Source organism: Nematocida parisii, assembly GCF_000250985.1.
Source record: "Nematocida parisii ERTm1 unplaced genomic scaffold supercont1.6, whole genome shotgun sequence".
Lineage (NCBI taxonomy): Eukaryota > Fungi > Microsporidia > Nematocida > Nematocida parisii.
Window position 1 is genome coordinate 126,667 of NW_013524651.1, and position 10,385 is coordinate 137,051.

The following is a 10,385-nucleotide window of genomic DNA, read 5'->3' on the forward strand; positions in this document are numbered from 1 at the left end:
AAATGTGGGGGACTAGCTCAGAGGTAGAGCGCTCGCTTAGCATGCGAGAGGTGCCGGGATCGATACCCGGGTTCTCCATTTTACTTTCCTTTGAATGACAACAGGATAAAAGAGTTTAAACTCGGGCTCACTCTGTTTTCTTTTCTTTTACTGACAGAACAGGAACAATGCCCCCATTCATTCTGCAGTTACTCTCTGCCCATCTGCTATCCATCCCGTCACTACACAGACCCATTCATTTTAGAAATATTAATATTTTACTTTTATTTTACTTTTTTCTGTCTACGTCTGGCCTTTCCTGCTGCTCAATCAGTAAATTGCAGTACTTCATCAGCTCTAAGCACTGTATTTCACTCTCCTCAAGCCTTTTCTCAAGAGAATCTATCATTTGCAAAAGTATTTTTCTTCTTTTTCTCTCGTAGTCCAGCTCGGCCTGAGTTTTTATACTCTCTAAAATGCGCAACTCTGTTGTTTCTTTGTCCTTTTCCCTTTCCTTCTGCCAGATTTCATCCTTTAGTGCGATAATTTTCTTTAGCTTTTGTATTTCATCAAGAAACGTATTAGATGCCCCAGCTAACATAGCTTTGCTCTCCATACCTTCTGTTTTGGACTGGTCTGATCTCTCTTCAATTGAGATCGAAAGGCGGCTTAGGTCTTTTTCAAATTCTTCCTCCTCTTCTAAAAGAAAACTCTCTTCCTTTTCTTGGCTTGGCGTTATTTCTTCTAACTCCACCTCTTTTTCTTCTTCTGGCTGCTTTGCTTGTTTGAACAAACCACTTATGCTTCCTATTGATGTGTTCAACATTTGAATAAGACTGGTTTTCTCCTTTCTTTCCATAAATAAAATAAAAAGTAATTCCGATTTACTAAATAGAAACCGCCCGCAATTAGGTTATAACGGAAATTATGCAGACCAATTTGTTCCGCTGGAAATGTTCTTCATGATTTTTTATTGATTGCTAATCTATTTGGCATAAATTCGCTGCTATTTAATTTATTTTTGAATAAAAACTGCTAAATTTGAAAAACATACTTAGAATATCCTTTTCTATTGGTCAATTTGCTAAACACTAAGGCCATAACTCTAGATACTCATTGGTGCATGCACAGATCAATTTTAATTTGACAGCTAATAGTGCATGTTCATTTGTCCATGCACTCTCTATACTACACCACTAAATCTATTTGATTGGTGCCCAACTACCCTCCGCTAGTTATAATCCAGGATTTAGTGAGCCAATCAGTGAAAGCTGTATATATGCTACAACTACAGCAGTAAGTCCCCTTATAAGTCTTTCTTTGCTGTGTGCACACCTTCTGAATTGCTTTCTATCTTTTTCTCCTCTACTATATCTGTTTTCTCTTCTACTACATCTGTTGGTTTTTCTTCTGTATTCTTCCCCTGCTCACCATCTTGCTTCTGGCCTTCTGTATTTGGTGGGGTGGCTTCTTCTGATTTCTGCTCTGCATTACCAGATGCATTTGCATGCTCTTTAATATCGCTGGATTTATCAGAGTCTGTATATGCCAGTGTTGCATTCAGCACAGTATACTCATCCATATTTGTCAGATCCTTGCCACTTACTAAAAACTTATAACTGCATGTAGATGCCTCCACGGGGCCAGATAGATGTGTTTCATTTGAGTCTGCAATGTAATGTACTGCGCCTGTCCAGTTCTTGCTCTTACATATATCACATACATCTCCATTTATATACTTCTGTATTATTCTGTCTTTTTTTATATAGCTACCTGCATAGTACCCTACATTCACTTCCCCATCATCATTCAACAATTTTATACTATTAAATGGAGTAAGAATAATTTTGTTGTTTTTATCTGAATGCACCAGCTCCTTCCCTGCCAGATTCAATAGTTTGTCTATCTTTACTATTAAAGGTGTATAGTATTTACTGAGCTCCTTTTTTTTCTCGCCAACTACAAACTGTATATTCATTTCATCTAGAATTGATGCGCTTGGAACTTTCTTTCCGCCTGGAACATATTTAGTATCATTCTGTATTTTATAGTATATTCTGTCCATATCCTCTACATCCATACAGCGCACTGAGAAAATGCACAGCACCAAGAAAACCACAACACTCACCATAGCAGAAAAATAAAAATAGATACTAATAGAAAAGAAGACAGTAAAATATACAAGAAAATGTAAATATCGAAGTAAATATATCTTAAAACAGTAAATGTGCTAGAGACTTCTTCTAGAATCTTTTATCCAAAGAAGTTGCAGTGTTTATAAATCCATACTAGATTAACTACAGAATATACGACTTCACTAGCCCCAAACTATCAATATAACATGAAATAACTCGAAACTCCTTAAATAAAAAAGAGCGCACACATAACTCTGTGCTAAATACTAAAGATATTGCACGTTTTAATGATTTCCTATTACATTTTATATTTATATTTAAACACGTATAGTTATATAAATTTTAGCTCTATGCCAATATTAAAAGGAGAATTACTATTGCTTGTAGAATAATCTAATAAAATTAAAACAAATATTCCTTCACATAAATTAATAATTTGCCAATATAAACTGCCTCAGCAGGAAATAGTCATATTACTTTGTGAGGTTGTGGTATATTTTACTATTATATGTTTATACACTATAATATAAAAACAATAGATGTGTTAAGTATAGATTACATACTTTAAAATATCTTTATGTATGAATTAGTATATCAAATACATATGAATAAATAAGATATTAATATAGCATATTAGATGTTTTTAAATATAGAAATACTTTCACTAATGTAACCAGTTTATAAACCTCTCCTTTAAATATGTTTATCCAATTAAGTATGAATAATAAATAAGAATTTTTAAGCAGCTCTGAATGAAGAAACCAAATTTAAAAAGCCATTGTTGGTTTCTATCACACAATGGGCCATGCCTAATGTGGGAGCCACACACTCACTCGTACGAAGATGTATAGAGCTGTTATATGTGGAAAATTAAAGGTATATAAGACGAGAATAATAAACAGTTTTAATACGCCTTAATTGTGCACCGGAAGATAAACAGCTACTATGATTATAAACATTGCTATAATTACCCACATTATAATAAACAGTACAATATATTTCAGATACACTTTATACTTTCTCTTGGGCTCTATGTCCACAATATTGTTTAAGTGTTCTATTATACAGTATTCGCGGTATTTAATGTTAGATATAGCTGTGTTTAAAGATTTTGATGAATCCTGCACACTGCGTGATAGTGGCTTTAATTCATTCTCTTCTATTGCATTAATTGTATCTGATAATAAAATATTCAACTCGTCGGTATTAGTGCTGATGCGCTTCTCTTTATGTTGTAGAAATTCAATATGAATTAACTTATTTGCACCATTTCCCCCTCATTATTCAGTTATTTATATATTGTAAAGCATAAATAATATTTTATTTTTAATAAATTATGCATAGTTCATATATATTTTAATTATTCGTTTTGACAGAGAGCAATATATTGATAATTAGTTTAATAAAATTTTATCTTGGTTTAATTTGTTAGCAGCCGCAACAATAGTAGTTAATATACACTTTAAAATAAAAATGATATTAATGCAGAAAGAAAGAGCGGAAATTATATTTGTATTATTATTATTTTATATAATAGCAAATGCCAGATTAGAGCAAAACGATATACTATACATACATATGCAAAGCATTGGCTCTACTAAATTTAAAATACGAGTTAACCCAGAAGGGCCATTAGGATTAATTCGTGCAAAAATAAGTTATGACGAAGGATATCTATTTAATAAGCGGATATTTTCCTCTGAAATAGATATTGACTATGGCTTAATATTAAACTCAGAGGAGAATTTTTATATAAGAAACTATGGCAAAGACAAGACATTTGTTATACATAAAAATGCAGGCGAATTAGAAGAGTATAGAAGAAACTATCATAATGTGTTGATTAGTATGTTTTCGCCTGTAAATGACTGTTTATACATTTATCCAATAGAGGAGAAAAATGACTCATTCTTTATTTTTCTTAAAAACTTGAAAAGCCCCATACATGCATATAAAATACTTGGCTCATTACTTCTACTCTCAGAAGGGATGGATATACTACTAACACTTGAGGGACAAAACCAAACAGAGAAAACACTTGTTTTATTAAAGAAAAAAGATAATAATGAAGGCGTAGAAGAGGATTGTACTTTTAATATGAACATATCCCTTTCTATCGCGGAAAATAGTAATAATTCAAAAAAATCAAAAATATGTGTATACCAAAAAGAAACAGAAAACATTATCCAGTTTTTTATAGACTGTAAGAACAGCCCGCTTATACAAAAAGAAGAAAATATGTCTGAACCAACTTCATTAAAGGAGCTAAAAAGGGGAAAGTTTTTAACTAGTGCAAGGTGGCTCATTCAACTATATATATACGAATATATAGATACTGCAGATCAAATGATGGAATTTATACGTGTAGTATATAACTTAGTTAATAAAAACAGGTTCTATACTAAGAAAAACAGTGACCAAGAAAGAAAAGAGACAAATATTATTCTTAAGTGTTTTATGTTCATTTCTAGCGATGCAGAATCCGATAATTTACTTAATAATATACAGTATATTAAAAGTTATACTAGTATACTAAATAAACCACAAGAGAAAGTGACTCCATTTAGTAAAGAAGAACACCTGTCTTCATATGACTCTAATAATGTATTTGGCAAACTTCCGTGGAGATTTCTCCATATGGGAAAAACTACTACTAATAATTCATCTGAAGCCGCGTTACTGGCGCTTTTCTGTTATTTTGCATTTGATCCCACTACAAATACGTACTCCATGGATCATATTGAACCAGAGCGCAGCAAGCTAAAAAACTTCTTTCAAAAGTACAGGGTGCCAGAGAAAGAAATAAGCATCCAAATGATGAACGACTGGGTATTCCTCCTAAGAAAAACGTTGGACAATTCTACTTTATTCCTAAATGAAGAAATAAAAATTAGCATTGCTCCTGGGATTGTTAATATGCTATATATAATACTAAAACTAATAGGTATTTGTAATTCCAAAAACGATAGAAATTCCAGGCTTAATGAGATATTACAGAAAATAAGCCTGGCGCACCCTGTGCATTGCACAGACACTATTTTCTTAGACATACAAGAGTATCTAACGTATATATTTAAGCAGGCATCTAGAAGCTGCTCTTATAGGCCAAATAGTAATGAAAATCATAAAATTAGCGAGATAGAAGTAGAGATCTCCTGGCTAAAGTCTATACTACGCAATGAACAAATTGATATACTTGGAAATATTACAGTGAAATACACAAGAGATGGTGTGATTAGCTTGCTAAAAATAGAGCATCTTCCTAGATTAATACAGTTTTTTATTCTTCCAGAGGAAAAAACCGTGCCAAACAGTGTGCAGGCACAACTACATAAACTTAAAAAACAACAACCCCCGCCATTCACTTTTACACAGTGTATGATTGCATATTATATAGAAAAGAAAGAACTAAATTTCATTTCCTCTAGATACAGCCTATCCGCGCCAATTATACAGATTAAAGCCATATCAAACACCGCGCAAGAGTTCATTGCTGCCTTGTTTCTATATAAAAAGATAGAATCCAACTGGTATAAAGAAGAAATACTCGCAGGGATTTTAATGCGAGTAATTGGAATAACTCTATCGGATGAAAACCATATTGTGAGATTATGCAGTAATATATTTGGAAGCATGGCCCTAAACAAAAAAAACATTACAACCCTGCCATTAGCTTGTATTCTATACAGTAAAATATATAAACATAGTTTAATACATAAAAAATTGAAAGTAGAAAGCGCGCACTATTTCAATGCTATAGAAAAAATAGAGTGCCGTAAATTAGCGCTAATTTTTAGATATATAATCAACACTAATTCGCAATATGCCATTTTAAAGTGGATAAATACTCATTTGAACACATCTAAAGTAGTATATACATGGTCACTATCAAGTATATTTTCTATGATATCTTCATTAGAAATAGTTGTAATGACTAAATGCTTAACAAATAATTATGCCAATATAGATAATATTGTGTCTATTGTGAAAAATGAGAAAACCAACAATTTGCTAATTAAGCCTATTCATTCTAATACAAAAAGCACTTCAAGCCTTTTACTAATCTTTATTGGCGCATTGTGCCAGGAAGGCAAGTGTAAAGGGCATATAATGAACTTATTTAAAATGATTGATGTCTGTGCTGAGTATGGTATAATTGATTGTGACTTATGGAGTGCCGAGTATCACAAAAATATTATAACTAGACTAAATTCAATGAAAGAATACATATACAAAAACGTTCCTACAATGAATGCTGATCGGTTTTCAAAAGTACTTGAATGTTATCAAAACAGTGCATGTATTTATGCTCGGTGATATTTAGACTGTTCTATGCTTGAGGAGTTCATTCGCATTTATAATTTGGAGCAATAATTTTATAGTATTATTTTAATTATTATTCTATGTGTATTTAGATTATTATTATAGCTGTAATACAATCCGAAATTTATTAAAATAAAATATTATTTATGCCTTACATATTATACTGTTAAGCATAGCCTAAATTTATTCCCCTGCTCTATTTGAATTATAATAAAAGATTTATTGCTCTATTCTATTTAGCTCTTAATTTTCCTAGGCCCATTTAACAAATAATCCAACTAAGTTGTATTCTACATATATTTTATATTATTCTGTTCTATATTCGAACATTTGCGACTGCTATATCTCGCACTATATTCCAAGTTATATATAACCCGAAAATTCTTTACATAATTTCATATACAATGTGTACTTATTACAATATTATACTGGATTTTGCCAATGCTATATAACCAACACTACTAGAATTATTATGTGCAGTATAAATAGTAAAATATATTTTACTGCTCCTTATATAAGCTTGGCGCGCTGTCTCTTAATAACCCGAAATTCTATTGAAGCCCACTGAAAATAGCTCTGTGGTAGGCTGCATCACCCTCGAACATTAACACAAAGGATAAACACTCTTTTGTATACATAATAGAGACTCTCTCACAACGGCTTAAAAGGCCTGATAAATATTTTAAAGAAGGAAAATTAACTGTTACTCTTTCAGTTCCCTCCTGCATAATGTCTAAGTGTGTTATTTGCATTATACTTGTATTGCTTGCTTCTTCGCTGTCAAAATATAGGTTTCCGTTTGATAGATACACTGATGTTTCTATTTCCTGCTGAAGGTTAATAAACTTCTTAAATGCCTCTATTTCCACAATAACCTTTGTGCTCCACTCCTCTGGAATTTCATACGACCAATCATCTTGCAGAAGTGGCTGTATTGTATTAACAATCTTGTATGTATCTGTTTCTTGTGTAAATACAAGAGATTCATTCACCTCTTCAATCTGCATACATCCCACAACCCCAGCCAGTAGAGCCTCTGTTGAATAGACACGGGATATACCAGATCCGCTTGCATTAAAGTCACATGCACTTATCATAGTAATCTTCGGGCCAGAAGATACAAATTGAACCGAAGACTCCCCAACTGACACCTGTGTTATATTAAATACTTTTAATGTGTTCAGTATTTCATTCAACAGATTCCCCATAAAGAAAATTCAAAATTGCAGAAAAAAGTACATAACTATATAAGCACAATTGCTATTTTATACAACACAAAATCATACACATAAACAGATATAATGGGCAATAAAGGATCTTTTATCTCATATTTTAATAAGACTAAATATTCTATAGTAAAATACATAATTATGTTTCGTTAAATACTCTTTGTATAACTAAATTATAGATATAACCCGAAAATTATACTCTTGTCTTCTATTTACATGATACTTACTCTTAAACTCTAATTTTTTCTGTTCCCCGCTTGATTGATTACAATCCCACTACTAAGCAAATTATAAATGCATATCTGTTAATAAATTTTTTATTTCTACCTTTAGAAAGAAGAAGCATGTTTTTATTTTATTTATACTGTTATTAGCCAAAGCATACTTAGTAAACCACACAATTTATTATATATAATTTTCATAGGAGCATTTGGCATATTTGGGGTATTTAATGAATACTTCCTTTAGGAAGATATTTTATAATATCATTCCATCTGTTTATAAGAGTGAAATACTTCTGTGGATTCTTTTTCTTAAGCCGCGAAATTTCTTTCTCTCCAAAGAATAAAGGAATAAATGCCCCCACCAAAAACATTCCACTAATACTATTGTAATTAAATATTTTATATGTATAAATCAGTAAGCAGAACATAATTTGAAGATTTCTAATAGTGTATAAGTTGCTGTTTGTGTATATGTCCTTTACTATTCCTGGAATATGTGTTTTATCGTATTTGTTGTCAATGATTCGTTTTATAATTGATGATTTAACTGGCGGTCCTAATTCCTTTAGCAAGTAAAGCTTAACAAACCCAAATATGTCCTCATGCGAATATCTTGTGTAGTCTATGCACTCAAACTGTTTAAAGGTTTCTTTCATGTCTGTATTCAGCCGCGCATGCATGAATATCTGCTTGTTTAAGTACGCCTGTTTGTTTATAAGGTGTAATAATGCGTTTGTTACTTCTGTGGTATACAACTGTCTTTTTTGCTTTCTGTGCTTTATAAAAGGATAGCAAATAAAACTGACCACCCGCTTAAAAAGTGTTGGTTTTTTTTCAATGGCTCTGACTGGCATGTGGAATCTGCTTTCCCTTACTGAGTCCCTCGGCAGAGAAAGATAGTGAAAGAGGTTCGCGCTCTGTGGCTCTGTTGATTGTTTCATACAGGAGGTTGAATTGTTGCAGAAAAATGCTTCGATTCTCTGCGCATCCAATTAGAAGACAGAAAAATAAAACAACCCGAAAGACCCCCAGAATAACAGCCAATGGAAAATTAAGGGGCACAAGCACTGAGTAGAGCAGAAATACTTCAAAACATGTCATTTCATTGAGATTCATAAATACCATATTATACCCAAGCAGAGCATGCGTGATCGCACTTCCTCGGAAAAAATCAAATTTAAAACTCCCACCAGTGATAAATTCCAGAAATATTAGGAATACTCCCAGCACAAGCACTAGCAATACATTAGAAGAGAGAAAAATGGCTTTTTCATTAATCACCCAGTAGAAGTATACTCCTAGTGAGTGGCTATATAAGTTGTGTATGTTATGCAAGATGGCAAGGACACTTTCAATGCCATCATCAGAAAGCCCAAGGGATATTTTATTAAATACCAAATTTATCAGTCTATTCCCACTGATTCCTGTTATGTCTGCTGTAAACATACGATCACAAAAGATAGAAAGAATGTCTGAATTTACCTGCCACCCTTGATTGTTGATGTATAATAGGGTGTTGTCACTCTTTTCAATTTCTAATACTAAGAAATACTTCTGCATATCTTTATGCGAGCACTCTCCTATTTTAATGTCATATCCTTTTGTTCTGTTTTCCATTTCCTGCGCTGTTTTATGGATTTTCGCAATAAGATCAGCCGCGTCTCTTTTTCCTGTTAATAGAATTGTGCTATACTCATCATATTCGCTGTCTCTGTATTCATCCACCCGGGGTATTTTGCTTTTTGTGCATTCTACAGAATACTCTGCGTTCTTTATTAGCTGGTCGCTATAGCACTTAATTTCTTCTAAAGATACATTGTAGCACAGGTAGAGCACAACAATAGTGAAGAGGCATAGAAGACAGATAGAAATGTTTTGAACTCTCTGCTTTGTATTTGTTGCCCATCTAAGTACCTGCAATATCAGCATTTTAATAATATTTTATAAACAATAAATATTTATAATCTTGGAATAAAATGGGTCTTTCTTATATTTACAACACAAAACATTAACACATCAGTAAGAATTAAAAGAAATCAACAAGAAGATTTGAAAAATACCCGAATAACCCGAAAATGCCCATTTCGTATACAGCATTAAAGAGCTATTTTAAAATATAAATATGTCATAAAGAATAAAAAGAGTAATAAAAAGGATGAGAGAGAGTTAAATGTACAAATCTTTATTGGTTTGGTTTGTTAATTAATATACACAACAGAGACAGTTCATTTAGAGGAGATTAAATGGTGGGACTTATTCACTGCTTTATTCAGCTGTAGTAGTATGTTTATTGCATATTACACAGCAGAGAGTATACCTATAATCAGAAAGACAGTTTATGTGTTCATGATTAGTTATTCTAGTATTTAGGCAGTGAATGAGTGCATGAACTTAAGCTACTGGGGCTATATACAGACAAGCTGTGTATAGAGGAGAACTATGAGATTCACACTACCACCGACGAATTCTTCATTATTTTGTTATTTCTCTCCCTT

At 32.4% G+C, this 10,385-nt stretch overlaps 6 protein-coding genes and 1 non-coding gene across 7 annotated transcripts; 2 read left to right on the forward strand and 5 right to left on the reverse strand.

Annotated features, from left to right (window-relative positions):
• The first annotated feature begins 6 nt into the window (after positions 1-6).
• Positions 7-78, forward strand: NEPG_02726. The gene has a single exon. It is a non-coding gene; the product is annotated as a tRNA-Ala (tRNA).
• A 190-nt stretch (positions 79-268) lies between these two features.
• NEPG_02245 (uncharacterized protein) lies at positions 269-838 on the reverse strand (the record flags this gene model as incomplete). Its single annotated transcript, XM_013204618.1, has 1 exon — positions 269-838. The coding sequence occupies one exon, from the start codon at positions 836-838 to the stop codon at positions 269-271; it is 570 nt and encodes a 189-aa protein (XP_013060072.1).
• A 98-nt stretch (positions 839-936) lies between these two features.
• On the reverse strand, positions 937-2,110 carry NEPG_02246 (uncharacterized protein; the record flags this gene model as incomplete). Its single annotated transcript, XM_013204619.1, has 1 exon — positions 937-2,110. One exon carries the CDS (start codon positions 2,108-2,110, stop codon positions 1,286-1,288), a length of 825 nt encoding a protein of 274 aa, XP_013060073.1. The 3' UTR covers positions 937-1,285.
• A 1,477-nt stretch (positions 2,111-3,587) lies between these two features.
• NEPG_02247 (uncharacterized protein) lies at positions 3,588-6,431 on the forward strand (the record flags this gene model as incomplete). The annotated part of the gene is made up of 1 exon (XM_013204620.1): positions 3,588-6,431. The coding sequence occupies one exon, from the start codon at positions 3,588-3,590 to the stop codon at positions 6,429-6,431; it is 2,844 nt and encodes a 947-aa protein (XP_013060074.1).
• A 416-nt stretch (positions 6,432-6,847) lies between these two features.
• Positions 6,848-7,645, reverse strand: NEPG_02248 (uncharacterized protein; the record flags this gene model as incomplete). The annotated part of the gene is made up of 1 exon (XM_013204621.1): positions 6,848-7,645. One exon carries the CDS (start codon positions 7,643-7,645, stop codon positions 6,989-6,991), a length of 657 nt encoding a protein of 218 aa, XP_013060075.1. The 3' UTR covers positions 6,848-6,988.
• A 469-nt stretch (positions 7,646-8,114) lies between these two features.
• Positions 8,115-8,744, reverse strand: NEPG_02249 (uncharacterized protein; the record flags this gene model as incomplete). Its single annotated transcript, XM_013204622.1, has 1 exon — positions 8,115-8,744. One exon carries the CDS (start codon positions 8,742-8,744, stop codon positions 8,115-8,117), a length of 630 nt encoding a protein of 209 aa, XP_013060076.1.
• Positions 8,725-9,819, reverse strand: NEPG_02250 (uncharacterized protein; the record flags this gene model as incomplete). Its single annotated transcript, XM_013204623.1, has 1 exon — positions 8,725-9,819. The coding sequence occupies one exon, from the start codon at positions 9,817-9,819 to the stop codon at positions 8,725-8,727; it is 1,095 nt and encodes a 364-aa protein (XP_013060077.1).
• Between the last annotated feature and the right edge of the window lie 566 nt (positions 9,820-10,385).